Source organism: Eschrichtius robustus, chromosome 12, assembly GCF_028021215.1.
Source record: "Eschrichtius robustus isolate mEscRob2 chromosome 12, mEscRob2.pri, whole genome shotgun sequence".
Lineage (NCBI taxonomy): Eukaryota > Metazoa > Chordata > Mammalia > Artiodactyla > Eschrichtiidae > Eschrichtius > Eschrichtius robustus.
Genome location: NC_090835.1, coordinates 84,846,990 through 84,869,875, shown reverse-complemented (window position 1 = coordinate 84,869,875; position 22,886 = coordinate 84,846,990). Strand labels below are relative to the sequence as shown.

Sequence of the window (22,886 nt, the reverse complement as noted above, 5' to 3'; positions counted from 1 at the left end):
CACAGTTTTCCTTGAAAATGGCTGACCTCAGAACAGGCTTGTACGCTTGTGCTGCATGAACAGTAAAACATCATACTGCACATCTGCTCGTGTTGAAATGTTAAAAGCTGTCTAGTATAGGTGGGTTCCTGGGAATTATAAAACCAACTTCATAGAAGATTAAGGGGCTTAGACTAAACGAAGACAATTTAGAGACCAAAAGAAAGAGCCAGGAAAATCTGACTTTATTTCTTAAATACTGTGAAGGAAGAGGGGAGAAATGGTCCCCTGATGATGGAGGGCCATGGAGCAAAGAGCTAGGGATCGTCAGCAAAGGCCCTGTGGGCGTTAGGGAAGCGCTGGGGGCTGTAGTTAGGGTCTTCCTGCAGTCGCTTTTGTATATCAGCCCGGAGCTAGAGAGAGCGAGCAAAGCAGGTTGCAGTGGTACTGGCCCAGCCCCTAGGATCCCAGCAAGCACACACAAGTCATCCCTCAGGAGCTAACATTTCCCCACCAGCCATGTACTGTCCAGTAGCCCAATATGGCATCACTGAGCCTTCCCAGATGCCCCTAGGGGAAAACAACATTATAAAACCAAGTGGTAGCCCCAGACTAACCAGTTCATCTCTGAAGGGATCCAGGGAAGAGGGACCCTAGCCCAATCCCTCCCACTAGACCATCCCTATGCTGCTTCAAGGTGGGGGCACCTGCTGCCTGTAGCTCTCCTGAACCTCTGGTGCCTCCAGGTCCCGGCTCAGGCTCTCGGGGCTCGTCAGGGGCCGAGCTCCGGCTGCCTTAGCTGCCCGGCTCACGGCCTCTGAGAGAAGCAGCTGGGGGCCCTCACCCTGCATCGTCTGGGGGATGGGGTTGAAAGGGAAAAGAGGATCAACATCAGATCCAATGCCACCACCCAGCTCACCCTTCCCATGAGTCAACCACTGAGTCTCCATGCTAGCGGAGAGAAGGGAAACAGTCCATGTGTAATTTTGACAGCAGAAATGCCTTCCTAATTTTGTTTGGCTCTGGCCAAAAACACTATTGAATGTGCTGGACTTGGTCTTCAAAACAAGAGGGGCAAGATGGGTCAAGCCACCCAGTACTCACAGCTAGCTAGTCCACAAGAGGAAGCCCATCTTAAGGAAGATGGGCCCTGGTCACATGGGGATTGGGCAACTAAGGGATGACAAGGACTGCTGACAGACTAATGTAAAGGTGTGGGGCAACAACCGTGAGCAAGTCTGAGCCAGAAAGGTTTCCTCATCAATTAAATCGGGACTAAACTAGGAAGAATTCTTTCCAGCTCTAATTAGTTTGACTCTAAGCACAACAGGGGAATTCGGATAAAGAGGGATCCTCAGGGAAGAGGCAAACTAACCTTGCGTCTCTTGGCAGGCATACCACTGAGGTAGGCATCGCTCAGGGGGGGCTGCGGTTTCACCTTCCGCTGGCTGTGAATGTCCTGCTGGATAATAGGGACCCATTCCTGGGGAGGAAAAGATAAGAAAATAGTAATTCCCACAACTTTCAGCTGCCTTAGCCCACTGGACCACCTCCTGACACTCACTGGGGGGACTGCAGCTGCCCAAGGTTCTGTCTCAGCTGAAGCTCCATCCTGCTCGTCTCGGGAGCCTCCCTCAGGAGCAGGAGGCGGACCTCGGGACATGGCCTCTTCTGCGGTTGTTCCAGGGGCTGGGGAAGCATTCTCCCGCTGGCAGTCAGACAGTGGGAAGACCCAGGCTTCAGAATTCTCAGCCTCCAGCCCTTCCGGCCCCAGCCCTCCACTCCACATTATCTGGCTCCTCGACCTCTCCCTGGTACCTGAGGCTCAGGGGGAGTTCTCTCTGATCCCTGAACTTCCATTGGCTCCTCAGGAAGCGTCTGTGCAAAAGGACAGAGAAGGAGACCACCACAAAAGGCCCTCTCAGATCTCTGCAGTTCCCTCGAGTCCCCTGACCCCATAGCCCATCAGGTCCCTTACCTGGGGGGGATCACCAACCCTGCGAACATATCTGAGAATGGCATCAGGGCCTACAGGCATGTGCTCCAGTACCACCTGAAGCCTCAGTCCCATCATAGTGGTGAGCCAGCTCACCAAGGACGGATTCACTCCACGAGACATGCGACGCTGGGGGGCAGAAAGCAGACTTGGAACACAAAACTCTCAAACAGCTTTCGAAAGGTACCAAACAGTAAAGGATGGCAGTTTGGAGAAAAAGAAAAAAGAAAAGAAAACTGCAGGATACCAAAGAAAACAGAAACCTGAAGAAACAAAAGGCTGGGAATCTCGGACTGGGTGATGCTTACAATTCGGCCATTGATGACAGCAGCAAGCTCCATCTGCTGTCCCCCCAAGCAGTGCAGGTTCAGGGCCAGGCATTCAAACAGGCCCTGGTTACACAGCTCCAGCAAACGGGCCCCAAATCCACTGTCTGTGGGTGAGAAATAAGGACGGAATGCTGGCACCCAGCAGCCCTGCACATCCAACATGCCCCATTCACCCGGCCTAGCGAGCCCCTGACCTGTGCAGTGCATCACATGAGCAGCAATGCTATTAAATTGCTCTTGGAGAAATTCCAGGTTTGTCCGGATGATGTCCACACCTGGCTGAACTTGCACCAAAGACTGAGAGACAAGACACACAAAGACCCCCAAATCAGAAGCCCTGAGAGACTGGGAGCCGTGGGCTATCCTGACCAGAGCCAGGACAGGAAGGGATGGGGAAGTGTTACTCACAAAACTCTCCCGCACGTATTCTTCTAGCCCCGTGATCAATGTGTGGGTTGCCGTCTTGGGGGCGGTGTGGGGGGAAGAGAACAGCACAAGTTTAGAACCAAGTCCCACACCCCTCAAGACGCTTCCCCCTCCTCCCCCACCAAGCCCAGGGCTTGAGCTGAGGCAGTCACAGCTTTAGGCAACGGACAAAGTTAGGAATAAGTAACTGAAGGTGAGACGGAGAAGAGCTCTGGGCCCAAGGTCTTCATTTACCCGGATGTTACCAGGTGTGGGCTCCTGGCCACCCAGATAGTGCTGGTGGAAGAAAGATCGCAGCTGGGGCTGGAGCCGCTGCAGTGGCTGGAAATGCCCGTGGAGAAGCATCACCACATCCACCATGGAGAAGTTCTGGCACAAAAGAGAGAGCAGTGCCCCAAAGAACCCTAGAGACAGGGGCAGAAGTTAGCAGTGGCCTTTACCACCTGGCCTGCCCACCAGCCCATCAGCCTCACCCCACCTTGGCAATACCCCTAACAAAGGCCATCTACCGTCCCCTGGTTGCCCCTCCCTAGAGAAGGCCAAGGCACCCCCATTTGCTCACCGAGAGCCCCATCAGCCCCAGGCTCAAAGATGTTGCTGGATCCACTGAGGCGTTGTATGAAAGCAGCAATACTTTCACTGCTGCCAGCCCGAGCCCCCAGGGAGCCCAGCAGGGAACTCAGCACACCCTGCACCACTGAGGTGAAAAACTCCAGCGGCAGGCTCTCAGGACCCAGGCCTCCAGGACTCCCTGCGCCACCAGAGGGGGACCCTGGTGGAGGCGCCGTCTGCTGTGCTGGGGCCGGAGGCGGGGGTGGGGGCGGAGGGGGCGGAGGGGGCGGAGCAGCTGTTTGTGTCGCCTGCCCCACAGAGAAGGAATGAACAGAAGACGAAGTGAGAACGGGGACAAGGACATAAAAGGGCATCAGGAAGGCACAAATCAACAGGAGTCTGGAAGACGTGGAGCTCTATTCCAGTCTTTGCACCTTAAAGCAGAATACACACTGTAGCTTCTCCAGAGTAGAGTCAGGCTGAGCAGCTACCTCTCTCCCTCTGATTGGGTTAGGTCAGAAAGCAGTGACCCAAATTACTATGCTTCTCTCTCCAAGCCCTGTTTTCCTCATCTCCAAAATGGAGGGTTCTGAGTCAATAAATTCCCAAGTTTCCTTCCAAGTGGCAATATAATGGCAACAAGACTCCAATGCCTGGCTGCGCCCAGGAACAGGAAGGGTGAAGTGAGGAGCAAGCCAGCCACTCACCTGCAAGAAGTCAGTCATGCCCTGGAGAAAGGCAGGGACACCAGGCATCGCCACAGTGATGGTGGGAGAAGCCATGCCAGGCCCTCCAGCCCCTGGCCCTGCAGGCCCCAGCAGGTTCCCCAGGAGCTGAGAGAATTGAAGATCAGAGGCGGAGGGTTGAGGAGGTGGAGGCTGGGCGGGCCCCCCGGGGGCAGGGCCAGCTGTGGTAGCTGTGTTGGTGGTGCCGGCACTGGCTGATGCAGTGGCAGGGGCTGGAGGTGGAGCCATTCCTGGGGTCCCCTGAGCTATAGGGGCCAAAAGAGGAAAGTTGAAATCTCAAGAAAATCAAGACCCCACAGCATCTCCATTCTGGTCTTCCCAGTAGAAAAGCAAGAACAAAGGAATACGGAGAGAACTGGGAAGTGCCAGTGAGGAGACCAGGAAGGCAGCATCAGCCTTCAGAGCCATGGAAACCTCTTCAGTTTGAAGTGGGGAAGAACAAGTACTCACCTACAAGGACAGGTTGCATAAGAAGCTGCCCCACGAGGCCGCTCACCATCTGGGCTAAAGAGGCGTTGGTACCCAGACCAGCGCCCGGCTGAGGGGAGAGGAGAAGGGCAGGCTTTCAGTCTTGGCCTCTCCATGCCCCACCATAGGATTTTCTCCCCATACTCTTCCCCAGTGGAACTCCCCCACCCCTACTCACCAGAGCCCCCGAGACTGGGGGCCCCCCAGGATGGGAAGGCCGAGCCTGTGGAGGGGTGGGCCGGGCAATCACCACCCGGGTGGGAGCTGTCGGGAAGCCTGGCACCTGCTGTCCTGTGGGTGGCAGAGGGGAGAGACCGAAGAGGGCTGAGGGCCGGGCCCTGGCCTGCCAGTGGATGATGCCCACCACCATGGACCAGGCCCCACCTCCCAGGCTTCCCCTTTCAGGTCATTACCTGCGGCCGCGGAGGCAGCAGCTGCCACCATGGCCTGATGTGTGATCTGGTGGGCGACGGCGTGCATGAACTCAGGGGGCAGGGAGGGCGGCTGGATGTGGGTGGAGCCTGGGGGGTGGGTCTGATGTAACCTTGAACCTGGACCCCCTTCAACCCACCCACTTGGCCCTACCCCTTCTCTACCCAGAGCTCAGCCTGCTCTGATGCCCTCACTCTTACCCAGGGTCTGGCCATGACCAGGGGGTCCTAGGGGGCCAGTGGGAGCACTCGGAACTCCACCGGGCTGTGTGCCAGAATCTGGGCAAGGAGACAGAGAGAGTGGCCCTGAGATAGGCGGGGCCAAGGCCTAACTGTATCCTCCTGAGATCGGCGCGCTTCAGGCTTCCACTCCCCCGACCACAAAGCCTGCCTTTCACTCCATCTAGCCAAGGAGGAGACGCTCCCTTCACCATGCAAACAACTCTCCGAGGACAAGTAGTTCTTCCTGCCCCTCCCCCCCCACACCAACCAGAAGAGCTTCTGCTCGGTTCCCCTGCCACCGCCATCAGCCCTGGCCTCTCCTTTCCCACCCTGGCGCCCTCACACCTCAGCGCCAACCCCACCTCCCACATCGCACTGCTCTGCTCTGCCAGCGACTGTTTCCTAACTCACCTTGAATGTTCATGTGCATCATGACCACGGGTTCCACGCTCTGGTGGGAAATCCGGATGACCCTCGGGTGGCTGGCGGTCGGTGGGGGAGCTGGTCCTGGCGGGGGAGCCCCCTCAGTCGAAGACTCGACGGTGGTAGAAGAGGGGGCCAGGGATGAGGCCTGCCCAGGACCAGGAGGAGATGCCTCCGCACTGGGAGTCGGGGGGGGCCGGGTCCCATTCCCCGTCATGGTCACAGTGGTCCCCACGTTGATCTGGACGATAGAGATGGATGGGGCAGAAGTGAGAAAAACACCAGAGCCTAACCCAGAGCACCCCACGGCACACTGTACTTCTAAAGGCTCCTTCATCCTGCGTCACCAAAGTATGCTCCCCTTCCAAAGTATGCTCCCCTTCTAACCTCTTTTGAGCCCAATAGCTATGCTGGATCGTTCCACTGACAGCCCTCCATTCTCCCTCAGGCCAGGCTCCCCTGACCCACCTGGATGGGGATGGCTGCCTGCTGGAGCACCATGGGGGTGGTGTAGTGAGACATGGGCCGGACCACGTGCAGGTGACGCGGCGGCGCACACGCCAGATTGCAACGCAGGTCAGACAACGCCACAAAGGTGTTGCCCAGCAGCCGCAGGCTCTCCCCCACCAAGTTGATCAAGCGCTGGTCCTCTTCACGGCCCTCTTGCTGTACTCCCCGGGGCCAAACACAGAAAGGCAGAAAACTTTAGGCTAGAATCCACCTCGCTAACAAAAACAGCACCTTCCTGAAATTATCACGTTCTCACGTCCTCTACGTCTTCCAGTACATGCTTAGAAGCTTCTGTGTAGACCACATCTTTGCAAGTAAATTCTATTTTATACACATGAACAGCTTCCTGATAAAATAAGCTCTACGATGAATCAGTTATCACCTGCTAATCTCCCTTACTTTATAAACTTCCTAAATAACTCACTGAGGGGATCAAGAGGGTGCGAGGACAGTGACAGTGGTCATCATAAAGAGATCAGGGAGAAAAAGATCCTCCTTCTCTGTCACAGAGAAAAAGATCACTTCTTTCCAAATCTAAAGAGCAACTATTCTGTCGAAGGCAGTGTCTTCTGCGGGGGGAAGGGGTGATCTGCATTTCTCCCTGCCCCACTGGGGAGTACTGGGCGAGGGGGTGGGCGGGCTCACATTGTTATTGTAGTCTGTAGTGGCGGCGGCACCCAGAACCTCATAGTAGCGCTGCACGAAGGGCTGGAGGCGGCTCTCAAGCCGCTGTAGCTCCTGAAGCACCTCGACATACTCCGCAGGGGAAGGATGGCTGTGGGCAACCCCAAGGGGCAGTGAGCCAAGGCTTCCCTCAGATTCCCAACCTCACCATATCTGCCCTACCTCTTCCTGGCCTCCCAGACCCCTGGCCCAATCCCTTCCTGAACTAGCAGAGCTCCTGTTCTTTAACCTTACCCAGGGGAAGATGGGAAGAGGAAAATAAACTGCTTCCACCCTCCCCACCATACAATCCTGTACCTACAAGGGCAAAACACTAACCCTAAAAAACAGATGGGGCCTGTGTGAACTCAGGACAGAATCTTAATCAGGCTCAAGAAGCACCACTTGGATTTCCTTGCCCCAGGGAAAGCAATGCTTCTGGCTCAGTGGCCAGTCCTAACCCCATCTACCTACACTGGAGCCCCTCCCTGCCCCTCAACACTAACTCTACAGGTAGAACCCCTAAGCAATCCTTCCTCTGCCATCAGACCTTTCCTGGTCCTCATACTTCACTTAGAATCCCCAACCCACCCCTACCCCAAAAGGTTCCCTCCATCTCTCACTTGGGTGCATTTGTGTCTGGGGCAGGTGTTGGGCCCGCTGGGGCTGGGCCAGAAGGGGAGAGCTCCGGGCTCTGGGCAGGGGCACGCTCCTCCACCTCTTCTGCCTCCATGGGCTCCCGAGGAGGCACTTCACTTTCGACCAGTTCTGATGTTGGAGAGCTCAAGGCTACTGGCTCCGGGGCCACAGCTGGCGTCTGTGGGGGCGGCTGACTCTGCTGGGCTTGGGGTCCCCCTCGGCACTGAAGGTGGGGAAGAGTCAGGACACCAAAGGCAAGATGAGACAGCAGCAGAAAATTACTCAGGTCAAAGCAGACTGAGTGGAGAATGTGCTAACTCAGCTCCCTGAAGGCAGGGCTCTGCATCTGTACCTGACTCCCTAGCAACTCCCTAAGACTTACACAAGTTAGATGCGTGATGAATACCCATGATACCTGCAAACAAATTACTAACAAAAAGTATGGCCTGTGGTTTCCTAACCTCCAAGAGAAAAGAAGGAAAGGCCACTGGTTGCAAACGCAAACTAATAAAATTAGGCCATCCCACCCAGTATCAAATATGATAAGCGAGGAACAGAAAAGCACGGAATCCGTATTTAATTGAAAAAACATGCCGTGAGAATCATCTGACAAGTCTGCAACAAACTGCCCAGATACCCGGTACTCAGAGGATTGGCAGGGACGAAACAGCCTCACAAAGATACTTTTTCTGCCCCAAAGAATGAACACTGCAAAGAGACTAGATTAGGAAGGGAGAATCCAGTGGATGTGGCCAGTCATGCCCCCACCCCTAGGCTACGAGAAAAGGGGTAGGGAGGATGGGGTGAGACAGACAGACCCTAGCCAGCCTTGCCCACTCACCTCCATCCGGGATAGTAAGGTCTGTATATCCCTGATCATGTGCTGAGCCATCACCAGCCGTACTCGGGGCTCACTCTACAACAAGAAAGAGAAGATCAGGACAGGTCTGAGATAAGCCACAAGCTCCACCACCTATTAAACCAGGTCCCAGCCATCTCCTCAGCCAGATCCACCCCCACTTCATGGCCTCCTTCTCCCAGATCCCCTTCCCTGACCCTCCCAGGCCCCGTGATACCTGAATCGGGGCCTGTTCCATGTTGATATGAACATCCACAGCAGAGCCGTCACTCTGGGGAAAGGGTAAGGGAAGTTGCTCTGGGAGAAGTCAAATACTAAGGCCCCCGCACTTCCAACTGATTCTCTGGAGCCCCACCCCCTATCTCCTCAAAGACTGAGGCCATCATCAGACCACAGGGCCCTCCAAACCCAATCTAAACACTGAGACACCTGTCTTATAAGCTCTTGACTGCTACCACAACCAAAACTACCCCCAGAAAAACCCTCCCATGTGAAACACAAGCTTACAGGAAGATTGAAGGTTCCAACCATGACATAGCTGTTGGCATTCCGGTCATGAACAGAGGCCCCAGGCCCCCGAGTACCAGGCGGGGGTCCCCCACCATGGGTGGCTGAGGCAGACCCTGTTCCAGAAGACGTTCCAGAAGGGAGCTGACTCTGAGGAGGAGCCCGTTCCACAAGGTGGATAACCTTTCCCCCAACATCTGCAGAAAAAGACATACACACCGAAACACTGTATGATCAGGCAAACCCACAGCCTTAGCTCATCCCTCTGAACAGCAGCCGCAAGCTCTGAACTGCCTCCCCCACCCTCTTACTGTATTCCTGGAGCTTCTTATCATCCTGCAGAACTCGCCCCTGGTAGATAAGCCGTTGTTTCTCAGAGGGGATGCTGACAGAGGCAGCAATGTGCTCCTTAAACTCCTTTACATTCATCTGTAAGGAAGAAGAGACGTAAATAGGAATCAGGGAATGGAAGAAAAAAGAAGGACAGCAGAGGGACAACCCACTTGTGAGGGGTAAAAACCATCCCATCATAAAACCACTACCTGCCTGTCTTAATTGTGAGGTAATTATTGTGCAAAGCCCTGAACTAAGGCAACACCTGTCAAAACACTTACAATAAACATAAAGAACTTCAGGTTATAGACCTAGGAGAAAACTACAGGGCTGAAAAACAGAAAAGTCAACTGACATTCTCTTCTCTCCTTCTCTGCCTGGCTCCCAAAGGAATGTGCGTGTCTAAAGATACCGGTGACCCCTCCCCAAACACAGAACGATACCAACACCGTAGTCTCAAAGATAAAAGCAGTAACAAAGAACATGGAGTACAAAATCAGATTAAGGAAGGCAGACTCAAGCAAGAAAAAAGAAAAAGGGGCAAATGAGAAAAACATTTTTCCTAACTAGACAACTGACTCCTGAGGAGTACCAAACTGTTTACATACACCTAATCACACAAGCCTATATGGTTTCCTTAAATACATGTAACACTGTGTTTTAAAACTATAAATCAACCACCTCACGATTTTGTCTATTAGGGCTCCACCTGCATTATGAACATTACAGGATCTGACTTCTATCCTTTAACTACACAGTACAGACCTCACCAATTTTTGCTTTTAAGACACACTTGTATTTTAGGTCTGTGTGTTCTCTTTCCTTTCCCAAAGGCAGGAGCCATGTCTCTCCCTTTGGGCTGGGGTTCATCTATGATGTTGGAATACAGACTCTTCCTTCCTTCTTTCCCTCTGCGCTGAGTTTTATCCAGGTGGAGGAAGGCAAAAGAAAATCTGCCTTCCCCAACAAAAGCCAAAGAGGAAACATCAGAAAATGTTCTGGCTACAATATGAACGAAGGAATCAATGAAAGAAAATTTGAAAACCAGAAAATTACGCTCTTCTCTCAGAATAAGGAACCTATAAGAGGAAGGTTAATGGGTGTCTCCCAGAAGTACTAGGGTCTCACCTGGGCCCCCACAATAAAGGTCCGGGTCTGAGAGTCCAGGGTCTTCACCAGCACCTCCAGGCTGTCAGGTTCCTCCATAGTGGTACTGGTACTATCATTGGGCTCCATGGCCGACAGCTCTCTAAGGAAGAATGTTATGAGGGAGGTCCGCTGTCGCCCAGAGCAGATTTTTATATACCCGGAAGCCTCCCCGGCCCGAGACTCCGCCCCAATACCTAAAGAGTTTCTCTCACACAGGCACACACACTCACACCCTCCCCCATTCCCCTTCAGATTCCGGGGCACAGGGAGAGAAACACAAAGGGCAAGAGATCGACGGCACAGGGAGCTGGAGGACGGCAGGTGGGAGGGGCTCCACGATGCCAATCACAATAAGGGAGAGCCAGTCGGGCTAGGAAGCAGGGAAGGAAGGAAACACAAGACCAGTGTCATCACTGGTCGCGATAAGACAAGGGCCCGAGAAGTCAGCAAACCCTGGGACAACGAGAGACCGAGGGTCGCGCCAGAATCTGCGGAGAAAGTGGTTTCGCGCACGCGCGCCACGCCACGCCACGCCCATCGAACCCGCCTAAGTCACGACAGACCCGAAATGACGGACACTCACGGGGGGCCAGATCTGCTTGCTGACTGCCTCCCTCTTCCACCTACCCTCGGTGCTCTAGCAGAGCGACGCAACCAACACAGACCAAACACACACCCACACACACCCCACAACCCCGCAGCTCCGCCCCCGACTTCCCCACGGTACCGTCACTTCCGGCCTCCCCCAACCTGCCTCCGACGGCCACTTCCGTTTCCGACAGTATTTGGGGGATCGCGAGGCGGTACTTCCGGCTCCCCCCAGGTCCCCAAGCTTTACTTTTGTGGGGCACGACGAGAAAGTCCGCGGCCCCAAATAGTGAGTTCCTGGGGGCTAAACGGGCCGGGGCCGGCCTAGATGGGAGGGAGCTGAGCACCCCGAAGAGCCGCCGCCGCCGTCGCCCGGGGGACCGTACTGCGCTTGCGTGCGTCGCACTACGCATGCGTACACGCTTAGGCATCTCTCCACCCCCGCCGGTGCTGTCCATTTCTTACGTGCGCGCGCTTAAGCAGTAGGGGGTTGTGGTGGCCGCTATAAATGCCTGAAAAAAAATTATCAGGTGGGACTCTTCGACTGCCTCGAGAGCGGCTTTGAACAGTTATATGGATCTCGGAGTTTGGAGACTGGGGATTGTGCCTCGCTAATCTATGTTAAAATCTTGGCCGGCAGAGAATTTGAGGCGGCACTGTCCTGGCCACCTAGAATTCTGTCTTCCTCTTACCATCGTCCTCGTTGCGGCACTCCTTCGGCGCCTCCGGAAGTCACCCTTTCCATAGGCTGTTGGAGGTGGCTCTCGAGCTGATTTGCGTGCGGTGGCGTCGTTGGGTTTGGCCTCGGTTTTGCCCGGTGGGCGTTCTGTGGCGCCATGTTCTTCCCTGGCGGTGTGCGGCCGAGGGGACACGCCATGTTTTGGAGAAGCGAAGGAGTTGCTACTTTTCAGGACTTTTGTCTAAAAAAGGACGCCTCCGAGTTTGGGAATTGGGAGCAAATGGAGTTACATTGGACCGAAACACAAGACTCTGACCCTGGGGAATTGAAAGGGCCGCCTAAGGGCTTCTGCGGGCCGGAGGTCCGGGGGGATTACCGTCCCTCTGTCCTCTTCTCCCCCAGCCCCTCGGGCAGAGACCTGGGCCCCGCGGTGCTCCAGCCAGACCCGTTGCTGCCAGTGTGCCTGCCTCTGGTGCCCACCCTTTCTGGGATTCGTAGTTTATACCTAAGTCCCAGTACTGTTTCAGTTAAGAGTTCTAGTAAGCACCTGTACATGAGCCCCTAGTTTGTGCCAGCCAGTTTGCTGAGGGTTTCACGTACTGTCATATTTAAAAGGCTTTCAACATCTGAGATAACTATTACATCCATTTTACAGGTGAGTACACTTAGGCGAATGTAAGTGGCAGAACTGACAAATTCAGGCCTACCAGACTCCCTTGGGTCAATCACTTCTACTTTACTGCCCCAATAACTTGTATTTTAGTTTTTTTAATAAAAAATGTCAAACATTACCCCAAAACAGTAATAATGAACCCTCATATACCCATCATCCAAAGTTTATTCTTTTAACTAAATCGCAAGCCCATAGCAAGCCTCACCTCTCAGAACAAACCTTTATGGCAGTCTGTGGGTTATAAATAATATATAAAAGAAGCCCCACACCTTCCATTACATTAACTGCTCCACCCACTTGGCACTCACTACCCAATGACTGCCTCTTGACAATTCTTTCCCTACCTGCTGTTACTTGAGAACTTAATACCCACCAGAGACTAATAAGTACTTTACAAACACTACTATTAATTATAGCGAATATTTATTTTGGACTTATGTGCAAGCCTTTGCTATGGGCTTTATGTGCATTAGCTCTTTTAATCCTATGAGATGGATGATTTGCTCATTTTACAGATGAAAAAACAGGCATAAAGATTAATAAAATTATCCAAGATCGATAAGTAGAGTTAAGGGTTTGGACCCACTCTGCCTGACACCACTGTCTGTTCTCTTTAACCACTAGATTATGTAGGCTCTTACTTATACTAATAAACATTGAGTGAATGAACTCATGTGTGAGCAAACTTTTCTGGGGGGTGTACATATTGTTTCCCCAATTAACAACTTCAGAGAGAAAGCCTCCCATCCACCATGCTCCAGCACCTGGTTCATACCTGTTCTAAAGCACTTACCAGATTGTACTGCAATGATTTGTTTACACAGCTAGTTTTCCATAGACTGACTTCTTCAAGGCCAGGGACTGTGTCTTACTCATTGTTATGTTCCCAGGGCTTAGCCAGTTCCTGACCAACAGCTGGAACTCAAAAACACTTAGTTTGCTAAGTGAGCGAATGAAAGAATCAATCCACTTCTCTTCATTGCTGCACAGCACAGCAGATATCCCAGCTCAGATATGGGTTAAAAGATCACAGGCCTACCTGGAGGTCTCAGCTCTCTTAATTCCTGGGAGACCCTGGACATGCCAGGATGTACTGTGGAGTAGTTGCATTTAGAAGATGGGGAGGAAGTCCCAAACACTGTAAGTAATCCAGGCTTGGGTTGGAAAACAAGGTTGAAGTTACTCATTAGCAGGTGAAAGGGTCAAGGGTCGAGGCAAGGGGGCTGGAAGCAGAGTGGACTGAGCAGCCAGTGGGGGAGAGCAGTTAAGGCACCAGCCACTCCACGCAGACCCCCAGCTCCCTCCTGCCTGAAGATGTTCCACCAAATTTGGGCAGCTCTACTCTACCTCTATGGCATTCTCCTTAACTCCATCTACCAGTGCCCTGAGCACAGTCAACTGACAACTGAAGGAGCAGATGGGAAAGAGGTATGGACTGAGAATGTGGGAAGCTTTGCCGGGTTGGGGAGGCCTTGAGAAGTGGCCTAGGATGACCAAACAGCCACACTGGGAAAGGAAGGGAGGAAGAGGATGTGGGTGTTGTGAGGATGAAAACAAGAAGTAAAAAAAATATTAGGACTATGGCCATCAATGTGAAGACATGGTAGAATTGGGAGGTGGGGTTTACTGAGGAGGGGCAAAGAGGAAAAGTCATTTAGTGACTCCTTGTCATGGATCCAACCCTCAGTTGGAAAAAGGCAGCCAACAGCTTCACCCCTAAGCATTGTCATTCTGACTGATGAAGAGGTTGGATGGATTCTGTAGTGAGACCCACCTTCTGCTCCCCTTGTCATCTCTCCAGTTCCCAGAGCCCCACCTGGGCCGGTGGTACTTTATCGCAGGGGCAGCTCCCACCAAGGAGGAGTTGGCGACTTTTGACCCTGTGGACAACATTGTCTTCAACATGGCCGTGGGCTCTGCCCCCATGCAGCTCCAGCTTCGAGCTACCATCCGCACGTGAGTGGTGAGGAGGCAGAGGCACCAGTAGGTACAGTCTCTGCCTAAATTGTGAGCACCCACCCACAAAGAGCTGGGCTCTTTGGCATATCCATTATTCTTGGTCCACTTGAGTTCAACAGCTCTATTAGTTTCTCTCCGGAGAGATAGGGACCTAACCATCCCTTGGTAGCTTGAAACCCAAGAGGAGCCAGGCTTCAAGAGGGAATAAGATGGAATAAATAGAGGCTGATACTGAGTGGTTGAGGTGTCACTCAGTCTTTCCTCCTTGTCACCACCACCTCTGCAGGAAAAATGGGCTCTGTGCGCCCCGGAAATGGATCTACCACCTGTCTGAGGGGAGCACAGATCTCAGAACTGAAGGTTGGTTCTCTCCAGCCCTCACTCTCCTCAAGCCCCCTGGGCTGGCTTGCTTCTGTACCTCTGTCCTCACACTTTCCCCACCCACCCTGACAGGCCGCCCTGACATGAAGACCAAGCTCTTCTCCAGCGCATGCCCAGGTGGAATCATGCTGAAAGAGACAGGCCAGGGTTACCAGCGCTTCCTCCTCTACAGTGAGTGAGGGTGCCAGGCAGGAAGCGCTGGGGGGAAGTGGGGGCGGGGGGCAAGAGAGCCCCTTTCTCTGGGCTCCATGACATCATCCCAGGAAGGGCTGCATGCTTCCATGAGGGCCTCACCAGGGGCGGTGCTGAGAAGCATGGGCTTTCACGTGCCTTGCCTTGCTCTTCCAGATCGCTCACCACACCCTCCCAAGAAGTGTGTGGAGGAATTCCAGTCCCTGACCTCCTGCCTCGACTTTAAGGCCTTCTTACTGACTCCCAGGAATCAAGGTGAGGGGGTAGAGTCCCACAGAAAACAACTAGGACTCACCAAGTCTTCTGTGAGTGCTGGATGAAAGGGACTCAAGTGATGTCACCAGAGGGCATGGCCAAAGGCCGACATCATCACGCTGGCTGTGTTGACACTTCCATTTGTGTCACAGACTGTGATGGCACCACAGGGAGCCAGGATGGGCTCTGGGATACTCAAAAGAGAGGTTTCTGAGTTTGCAGTGGATAAAAGGGGCAGAGGGGCAGACAGGGGGCAGAGGTCTGTAGCGAAAAAAGGCCTCAGAGACCCCTTCTCTGACATGGGGGAATGAGGGAGTGCATTCTTCCTCATCCCATTACCGTCAGCCTTGCCTCTCTCCCTGGGTCTCCTTCCTTTTCATCTTCTTTTTTTCTCCCTCCTCCCACCAGAGACCTGTGAGCTGTCCAGTAACTGACCTGTGGCTTCATCTGTGCCCCCCAGATGGATACAGTGGGAACTGAGATTGTGGTGGGGGGAGAAGCTGGAGACTCTTAACTCCCTTTCAAGAATAATAAAGATGATTTTTCAATCCTCATCTCATCTGGGGGTTTGTCTCCCAACATCAGTCCCACTCCCCCCATTTCAATACTCCCTCTGGACCTTCTACCACCTAAGCCCCCAGCTGGACGGCGTCAGGAAGGACACTGAGCGACAGTAACTCTCACTTTTAGTGGTGTATTTAGGATTTGGTGTGACACAGTTATTTATTGCTGAGTGAGCAAAGCCAACCCCCCAGTGGGGTCTGCAAACTCCAGTGCTCCCCATGCTGCCTATGAGCTGCCAGCCCCTCTGAGCTGGCCCTCCTGCCAACACTGCCAGCACCATCCCCACTCCCTCTGGCTCCTAGGAACACCCAGATCCCCCCTGCAGGCTCCCCATCACCTGTGGGAACCCCATCCAGACCCCCTAATCCACCCACCTAGCAGTGCCACTCTTCCCTAGATAGCACAGATCCCAGGATCCACAGGATCCCTTGAGTCTCTCAGCCACCCTCTTACCCCACCCAGAGGTCTGTCTGTCTTGCCTCTAGTCTCCTCCACCCCTGGAGAGTTTTGAAAGGTAGAGAAGACCCTTTAGTCTTTATTCTCCACCACCACACTTTTTTTTTTTTTTTGGTTTTTAAAAAGCGGAGGTGGGAAAAGAAAAAAAGTGGGAGAAATGTAAAAGCAAAAATTAACAATAGCTGGTGAATTCAAGGCCAATGCCCCCACTGTCCATAAACACAGACACCCTAAACAGCTCTGCTGTGTGTGAAGGGGGGCTCTGTGCCCTCATACTCCGGGGTTTCTGCCCCATCCCTGAGGTCCCTGTGCTTACAATGTGGATCATGTCCCCACACTATCTTCACCCTTGCTCCCAACCCACTGAGGGTGGGACCCTGGGCCACACCCCACCACGTGGTCACAGCCTCTTTCCTGGGTCTCCCCTCTGCTCCTCACCCTCCCTCCCCAACTTCTCGCCCTCCAAGTCAGTGGCCTCCCCATCCCCACTGGGCTCCCGGAGGCTGACAGCCAGCACCAGGGCCTGTAGAAGACCAAAGAGGCAGGCAAAGTGCAGGGGGTGAGCGGTAAGTAGGCTCAGCACAGCATGGAGCCCATGCAGGGCAGCCAGGAAGGACAGTAGCCCATGCAGCCAGAGGCCCAGCGGTCCACGCAGGCCCAACGCGTCCAAGGCTGCCCGCAAGGGCCTTGAGCACAGCCCTAGCAGGGCTGAGGCCAGAAGCTCCAGCAGATGCAGGGTCAGGTTGGTGGAGATCTGCAGACACTCCTCTGGGCCCCCCAGGTACTGGTAGGGAGCCCCTGCTCCCCCACCTGTTTCCCCCCGCAGCCAGCCCAGCAGCTTCTGATGCTGGCCAGGCTTCTCCGCTGGGGCTTCAGGCCCAGGGGAACTCAGTCCCTCTTCAGGGGACACACCAGGCTTCCTGGTGCTACCTGAGTCCACAGGATCCCATCCTAGTTTGGGAATGGTCTCTCCAGCCTCCAATCTCCCAGACTCTTGAGTGCTAGAGACAGTCTTGTCCCACTTGAGAGAATCCATTCTTTTGCACCCCAGTTGCTCAACTTGGGACTCCCTGCTTGGTTCTGGAGCAGCCCCAGAGCTCCTCTGTGCACCTGAGTCCTTGGTCTTGGGAGGCCCCAGATCTCCCATGGTTTCTGGGGCACTGTCCCAGTCACTCCCTGAATTCTCAGAGGAGCTGTCCATCCGTCTGGGTTCTGGGGCGGGCAGGTCAGGCCTCGTTGATTTCCAGCGGCCCCAGGGGCGAGGTAGCCAGCCACCAAGCTGTCGCAGGAACATGGTTGGGGTGTGTAATGAGCCCCCAAATTCTGGGGCTGCTTCCTGGCACTGCTTAGACTCTCAGGTTTGGGGGCTGAGGGTTTCCTCAGAAGCCACAGTCTGTTCAGGCTCAGAAGAACAGGTATCTGCTGGTGAGTCCTACTCTGAATTCAGAAGTAGCTCCCCACTTCCCTGGTTGGTCATGCAGCCTCAAGTGTGTCAAGCGGCTTGTTTCCTTTACAGTTTTGAGGTAAAGGAAGGCACATCCAAGTTCATTCACCACCACCACCCAACACACAAGATTCCAAAAGTCTCAGGATCTGACAAAGCCTGGGTCACCCCCACAGTGTCCTCCCTGTTTTCCAGGTTTCTTTCCCAGCAGGCAGCACCCCAAGTTTCACTCACCAAGGCTACGCCCCAAGGTGCCCCAGAAACGGGGGAGGAGGTGCTCCATCCACGAAGGAAGGAAAGAAGGAAGGTGGCCCCGGGTCCTAGGTGCTCCGGAGCAGGAGAGTCCTGAACTGCTGCCCTAAGGCAGCTCAGGAAGAAGTCTCCTGTTAGGTGAGTGAGGGAAGAGGTATCCGACAAACTCCAGCCAGCAACGTTCGTCCCTTGATTCAGAGGGCTATGAACCCTATAAAGTGGCCCCGCCGGCCCCTGAGCACGCAGCTGAGACTCGGTCTCCGCGAGGTCAGGCCGGAGATGTCCTCGGAGATCCCAGTTGCGAGGCAAAGCGCGGGCCTGCCTGGGGAGCCAGGCGTCCAGGCGCTGCAGCCCCTCCCGGGCCCAGCGTCCGGGCCGCGGCCTCGCAGATCCGCCCGGAGCCGCAGAGCCCGGAAGCAGCTGCACCGGGACTAGAGGGACAGGCGGAGGCGGAGCCCGAAGCTCGCGGGGCGGACCCTGCCGATCCACTACCGCCCCCCGCCCGCGCTGCTTGTGCGCGCCATCAGTGCGCACCGGGCCGTACCGCGGGGCGCAGAGCCAAGATCACAGGGACTCAACACCTGAATGTAAACCCAGCTTTCCCTTTTCGTCGTCTAGAGCCCCCGTGACGCCAGTGTTCCCTTAAACTCGCCCGCCCGCTTTAGTCCCCTTTTCTTGTTTATGACTTCATGAAAGGATTTTCCGGAAAAGAAAGCTGAGAGGAGGCTTGGGACTTGAGTAGCCCTTCCTTGCTCCTCCATGCACGGATTTTACCTCTTGGATTTGACGACAGTGAGCGCTTCATGTGCCTGGCACCTAGTATGAGCAGCACAAGGGAGGAGCGGAAGAGGAAGTGTGGGAAGGACAAGTGTAGACAAATAGGATGTGCTTCCTGCCCTCAGGAGTTTTCAGGTATCAAAATGAAGAACTTTGGCTTAAAGTGTATATTTGGGAAGCCAGAGTTCTGGTCCCAGTTCAGCTAATAGCCTACAGGCTGCATAATCTTAGGCCCTCCTATCACACTGGCCTCTTCCTGCAAGACCCTACCCACCCTCATCACATCTGAGCCTTCCCTGACTTCCTCTATCACTTGTATTTGATCACATCCTGTCTCCTCCAGCTGTGAGCAACCTGAAGACTGGGAAAGTCTATTACTCCCATTCTTAGCACATAGTATATGAATTTTGTGAAATCAGTGATTGAACTGGCTGGAGTGGGCAGGGGATGCCTTCTGGGGGAGGTTAGACTTGCATAGAGATGGGTAATTCCTGGTTCAGGGATTAAAAAAATAGGTGGGGCACTCTGGGCAGTGGCTGGGACTAGAAGCGAACCAGACTGGCAGGGAAGTGACCCTATCATACCACCTAGCAGGGCTGCCTCTTCTGGCTCAGGTAGAATTTCATGTGGCCCCCAGCCTGTTCGGCTTCCCTGCAACAGCTTCCAGAAAAGTGAATAAAACACCAAAGAGGGGGAAAAGCTTGATTTATTTCTCAACTCTCAGCCTCTTTTCTCCCAAAGGCAGAGCCCACTGATGAAAACCTGAAGGTCTGGAACCTGGGCAGATCCCAGGAAGTAGAAGCCCAAGTGCCTAGGTCAGGGGCCCAAGTTCAGACTTCAGCAGCAGACGAGGGTCAGAACTTGCCAAGGTCAGAACTCAAGGTTCATGTATGTCCTCAGATCCCGCTCCCAGGCCCTGTCCTTCTCCTCCTGCCTTCTCTCCTCCTTCCGGTTCAGTGTGGTCACCCTAGGGGCTCTCTCCCTCCCAGCCACTGCCCGTGTATCCCGAGCTGGGAAATGTGTAACTCGGGGTTGGGGTGCTGATCTGTAGCCTAATCCTTCCTGGTCCCTCTTGAGGACAGTGGGGATGGGATTGGCACGGCCCTCGCCCCGGGGTCCCAGCCCCATTCCAGGCTCCCAGCCCCCCCTCAGCAGCAGCTTGAAGCCTGGGCTGGAGGTAGGCACCCCAAGGGGCAGGTTGCAGGGCCGGAGATCCTGGGACAATGACAGCAGGTGAGCAGTGGATGTACGGTGGTTAGAGTCTTGGAAGTGGGCATCACAAGTCTCACAGTACTGGGGAGAGGGGGATCGGGACCTGCAGAGAAAAAAGAGAAAGGGTTAAGGGCAGCACAAGGGTTTAGGCCTCAGAGGTGGGTGGCAGGGTGGGACAGGGCCCTTCCAGTATTTCTGCTGAGGAACAAATTGCCTTCCTCCCCACTTAGCAACAAGGGACCCAAAGGGGAATAGCTGGGAGAAGAGGTTAAAAGGCCTCACAAGGCTCTTGGGTGAGGGAGGAATAATAATAATTACTATAGCTAATGTTTGTATAGTGCTTACTATGCTACAAGCACTGTTCTAGCACTTTACATATATTAACCCATTTAATCCTAACAACCCTTTGAGAAAGGTGCTCTTATTGCCCCATTTCTTAGATGAGGAAACTGATGCACATGGACATTAGGTTGCTTGCCCAAGTAAGTACAGTCAGGATTTAAACCCAGGCAGTGGGTAAACACAGGAATATAGCAAACATTTTATAATGACTTTAAATGGACTATAACCTTTAAAAATTGTGAATCACTAATATTGTATACCTGTAATTTATATAGTATCATACATGAACTATGCTTCAATAAAAAAATAAAATACAAAAATAAAAACTAAAAAGTAAATAAATATATATATTTTTTAATAGCTATTTATTTATTTAATTTATTTATTTTTAGCTGTGTTGGGTCTTCGTTTCGTGCGAGGGCTTTCTCTAGTTGCGGCAAGCGGGGGCCACTCTTCATCGTGGTGCAGGGGCCACTCCTCATCGCGGTGCGCGGGCCTCTCACTATCACGGCCCCTCCCGTTGCAGGGCACAGGCTCCAGACGCGCAGGCTCAGCAGTTGTGGCTCACGGGCCCAGTTGCTCCACGGCATGTGGGATCTTCCCAGACCAGGGCTCGAACCCGTGTCCCCTGCATTAGCAGGCAGATTCTCAACCACTGCGCCACCAGGGAAGCCCTATAAATTTTTTAAATTAAAAAAAATAAACCCAGGGAGCTCATGTCCGTAACCAGACTGCCTTATTAGCCTACACTAGAGGACAGGGGAGAGAACCAACCCTCCAGCTCTGTTCTGGGGCCTCTGGTGTGGAGTAGCTAGGAAGGAAAGAACACAACGGAAGATAAGGCTTCCCCTCACCGGTTCTCTGGACTGCTCGTCTCTCTGGGGCTCTCTCTGACCATGCGGGCCACCTCAGGGAAGCCCGCTTCTTCTGCCAGCTGAGCAGCATCCCTGCCACCCAGCTCGCAGACCCCCACCCAGGCAGCCCCACGGCCCAGGAGATAGCGCACAGCTGCCCCCTGGCCTGCTCGGGCAGCACACATCAGGGGGGTCCACCAGAAAGCATCTCGAGCGTTGATATTCCCCCCAGCTCCCCCTGCCTCATGGGGATCCAACAGTCTTTTTAGTTTTGCCACGTCCCCCTCCTGGGCTGCTCTCAGTATCCGGTGGGTCATCTTGTCCTCTGCCCCAAGGGATCTCCTTTGTCCATGTCCTCCTGATACTCCTGCTGCAGCTTCCCTCATCATTCTTCTTCTCTTCCTGGCAGACTCAGACTGAGCCCTCTGGGGTTCACGAGTGCTGCTCTCATCCCCAGTCAAGGCTTCGTAGAAAGCCCGGGCTGCAGCTCCATCCAGGGTGGGCTTCAGCTCTTCAGGCTGTGACTGCAACTGCCCATCTTTCCAGAGATCACTGGGGTCAGTGGCTCGGGTAAAGTTAATGAGGGAGGCCCCGGACATGGCTTTTGGGAGATCTGGGAAAATGAGACTAGGCAGGGGGAGGATGAAACAAGGAAGCCAAGCCCCTGGTGGTCCTGCAGTGACCAGAGCCACCTCCAGACACCTGCTGGGAGAAGGAAAAGTATCCTTAGCGTCAAAAATCCCCTCCTAACCCAAAAGTGACCCCACAACCTAGGACCCTGCAGGGCCTGAGGACCATAGATCATGTGGAAAAACAAGAAACCCTACAGTAACAGACCATGCCCCTTAGTAAAGGTTAACAAAGAAGTCTCCGTAAGACAGCTGCCCAGAGGTCCTGCGCTCCGCCCCCACTCCCATCGTCATCAACAATAAATAATAGGCTCTCTGAGGCTACTTTACCACCGCGTAAGACATACCGTTAAGAAAAACAATCAGCCTGGCTCTTTAAATCTTCCTCGATCCTATTTCGGGTAACGTCTTTCCAAACAAAAAGACTTTGACAGACTTGACACTTCTCCGGAAGCAGGAAGCAGATTTCAGGGAGAGGTTCCGTACTGCAAAATGGCGCTACTCTAAGCAAAGGAGTAGACAAAGAGTCACACGGCACAAAGACGCATGCGTGGCTTGGGTGGCAATTACTTGAGGGCGCAGGCGCGCGCAAGCGCCGGGCTGTTTCCCGCCTTGGAATCGTTCCAATAGCACACACGCAACGCACCACGTGCCCAGGTAGCGCGAGGACCGAGAAGGATCCGTCGGTTGGGGTGCTGCTTTTACATAACGCCCCCACAATGCCCTTCGCCTCCCTCAAGGTGGCCCCCGCTCCGAGCTCATTTTCTGTCCCTGGGAAACTTCTCTCGGGGTTAATAAAGGCCCTGAGGTGGAGAATGCCCAGAAACCGTGAAAAGAAATAACGCCTCAGAGCCCCTCACCATTACTCTGACCAGGGTTCGAAGGTCACACTTAGCGCCTGCAGCAGCCCCGTTCAAGCCCTAAGAGTGCAAGGGAACAAGCAGCAGAATGGCTGGCGCCACCTCAGGTTAGCGCACGGGGCCGTCCTGGTTCTGTCGCCGTTCAGTTCAGCCCAGTACACCCTACCCAGGTCCCTCGGCACGGAACCCGGCCTCACCTCCCGCCTCCGGAGCCCAAACCCCAGGGTGAAGCATTGGCCCCTTCGGGGGTCTCCTTGGCGGACTGACTCGGGCAAGGAGCTCGACAGGCGATAAGGACCAGGCTGGCTGGAGCGGATGAGGTCAATGCCCTGGGAAGCGGAACCGCGCCGGGGCCTGAGGCTCGCTGTGTGAGGGGAGCGGCAGGAAACGACCCCGGCAGCCTTGTTCTTCTCCCCGCCCTTCTCGACCCCACGGTACCGGGAATCACACGACTATATTTCCCAGGCTCCCTGGCCCAGAACGCGACACTATTTCCGCTTCCGGTGGAGCCTGGCCGCCCCTTGCTGCGCCCCGCCC

General features: G+C 54.1%; 4 protein-coding genes across 18 annotated transcripts; 1 reads left to right on the top strand and 3 right to left on the bottom strand.

The window, feature by feature from the left end:
- Positions 1–202: 202 nt before the first annotated feature.
- BAG6 (BAG cochaperone 6) lies at positions 203–11,215 on the bottom strand. 13 transcript variants are annotated; one of them, XM_068557143.1, is made up of 26 exons: positions 10,960–11,215; positions 10,212–10,332; positions 9,062–9,179; positions 8,751–8,947; positions 8,461–8,514; positions 8,226–8,300; positions 7,369–7,607; positions 6,728–6,857; positions 6,041–6,238; positions 5,561–5,813; positions 5,129–5,206; positions 4,910–5,017; positions 4,675–4,787; positions 4,479–4,566; positions 3,990–4,273; positions 3,293–3,590; positions 2,965–3,134; positions 2,713–2,766; positions 2,499–2,601; positions 2,284–2,408; positions 1,958–2,104; positions 1,798–1,857; positions 1,544–1,687; positions 1,355–1,462; positions 687–833; positions 203–392 (listed from the first exon to the last, which is right to left on the bottom strand). In XM_068557143.1, the coding sequence occupies exons 2-26, from the start codon at positions 10,317–10,319 to the stop codon at positions 297–299; spliced, it is 3,495 nt and encodes a 1,164-aa protein (XP_068413244.1). In that variant the 5' UTR covers positions 10,320–10,332; positions 10,960–11,215; the 3' UTR covers positions 203–296. The 13 variants fall into 13 exon arrangements, with proteins under 13 accessions (XP_068413244.1, XP_068413246.1, XP_068413243.1 ...); XM_068557145.1 differs by having other exon boundaries at positions 10,983–11,215; XM_068557142.1 differs by lacking the exon at positions 10,960–11,215 and adding an exon at positions 10,816–10,930.
- A 2,089-nt stretch (positions 11,216–13,304) lies between these two features.
- APOM (apolipoprotein M) lies at positions 13,305–15,508 on the top strand. The gene is made up of 6 exons (XM_068558496.1): positions 13,305–13,600; positions 13,974–14,128; positions 14,418–14,491; positions 14,585–14,683; positions 14,861–14,959; positions 15,368–15,508. The coding sequence occupies exons 1-6, from the start codon at positions 13,487–13,489 to the stop codon at positions 15,391–15,393; spliced, it is 567 nt and encodes a 188-aa protein (XP_068414597.1). The 5' UTR covers positions 13,305–13,486; the 3' UTR covers positions 15,394–15,508.
- Positions 15,509–15,639: 131 nt separating this feature from the next.
- On the bottom strand, positions 15,640–18,091 carry C12H6orf47 (chromosome 12 C6orf47 homolog). The gene has a single exon (XM_068558495.1). It carries the CDS (start codon positions 17,271–17,273, stop codon positions 16,380–16,382), a length of 894 nt encoding a protein of 297 aa, XP_068414596.1. The 5' UTR covers positions 17,274–18,091; the 3' UTR covers positions 15,640–16,379.
- A 1,049-nt stretch (positions 18,092–19,140) lies between these two features.
- Positions 19,141–22,821, bottom strand: GPANK1 (G-patch domain and ankyrin repeats 1). 3 transcript variants are annotated; one of them, XM_068559006.1, is made up of 4 exons: positions 22,547–22,821; positions 21,837–21,992; positions 20,861–21,565; positions 19,141–19,767 (listed from the first exon to the last, which is right to left on the bottom strand). In XM_068559006.1, exons 3-4 carry the CDS (start codon positions 21,457–21,459, stop codon positions 19,323–19,325), a joined length of 1,044 nt encoding a protein of 347 aa, XP_068415107.1. In that variant the 5' UTR covers positions 21,460–21,565; positions 21,837–21,992; positions 22,547–22,821; the 3' UTR covers positions 19,141–19,322. The 3 variants fall into 3 exon arrangements, with proteins under 3 accessions (XP_068415107.1, XP_068415105.1, XP_068415106.1); XM_068559004.1 differs by having other exon boundaries at positions 20,861–21,562; XM_068559005.1 differs by having other exon boundaries at positions 20,861–21,562; positions 21,837–21,974.
- Between the last annotated feature and the right edge of the window lie 65 nt (positions 22,822–22,886).

Coding starts and splice junctions, on each gene's coding strand:
- BAG6 (XM_068557143.1), bottom strand. CDS start 10,319: ATGGAGCCCAATGATAGTACCAGTACCACTATGGAGGAACCTGACAGC. Junction 8,515..8,750: donor TTGGAACCTTCAATCTTCCT/GTAAGCTTGTGT, acceptor CCCTTTCCCCAG/AGTGACGGCTCTGCTGTGGA. Junction 1,858..1,957: donor GGGTTGGTGATCCCCCCCAG/GTAAGGGACCTG, acceptor CCTTTTGCACAG/ACGCTTCCTGAGGAGCCAAT.
- APOM (XM_068558496.1), top strand. CDS start 13,487: ATGTTCCACCAAATTTGGGCAGCTCTACTCTACCTCTATGGCATTCTC. Junction 13,601..13,973: donor AAGGAGCAGATGGGAAAGAG/GTATGGACTGAG, acceptor TCATCTCTCCAG/TTCCCAGAGCCCCACCTGGG. Junction 14,684..14,860: donor CCAGCGCTTCCTCCTCTACA/GTGAGTGAGGGT, acceptor TTGCTCTTCCAG/ATCGCTCACCACACCCTCCC.
- C12H6orf47 (XM_068558495.1), bottom strand. CDS start 17,273: ATGTTCCTGCGACAGCTTGGTGGCTGGCTACCTCGCCCCTGGGGCCGC.
- GPANK1 (XM_068559006.1), bottom strand. CDS start 21,459: ATGTCCGGGGCCTCCCTCATTAACTTTACCCGAGCCACTGACCCCAGT. Junction 19,768..20,860: donor ACGAGCAGTCCAGAGAACCG/GTGAGGGGAAGC, acceptor TTTTCTCTGCAG/GTCCCGATCCCCCTCTCCCC.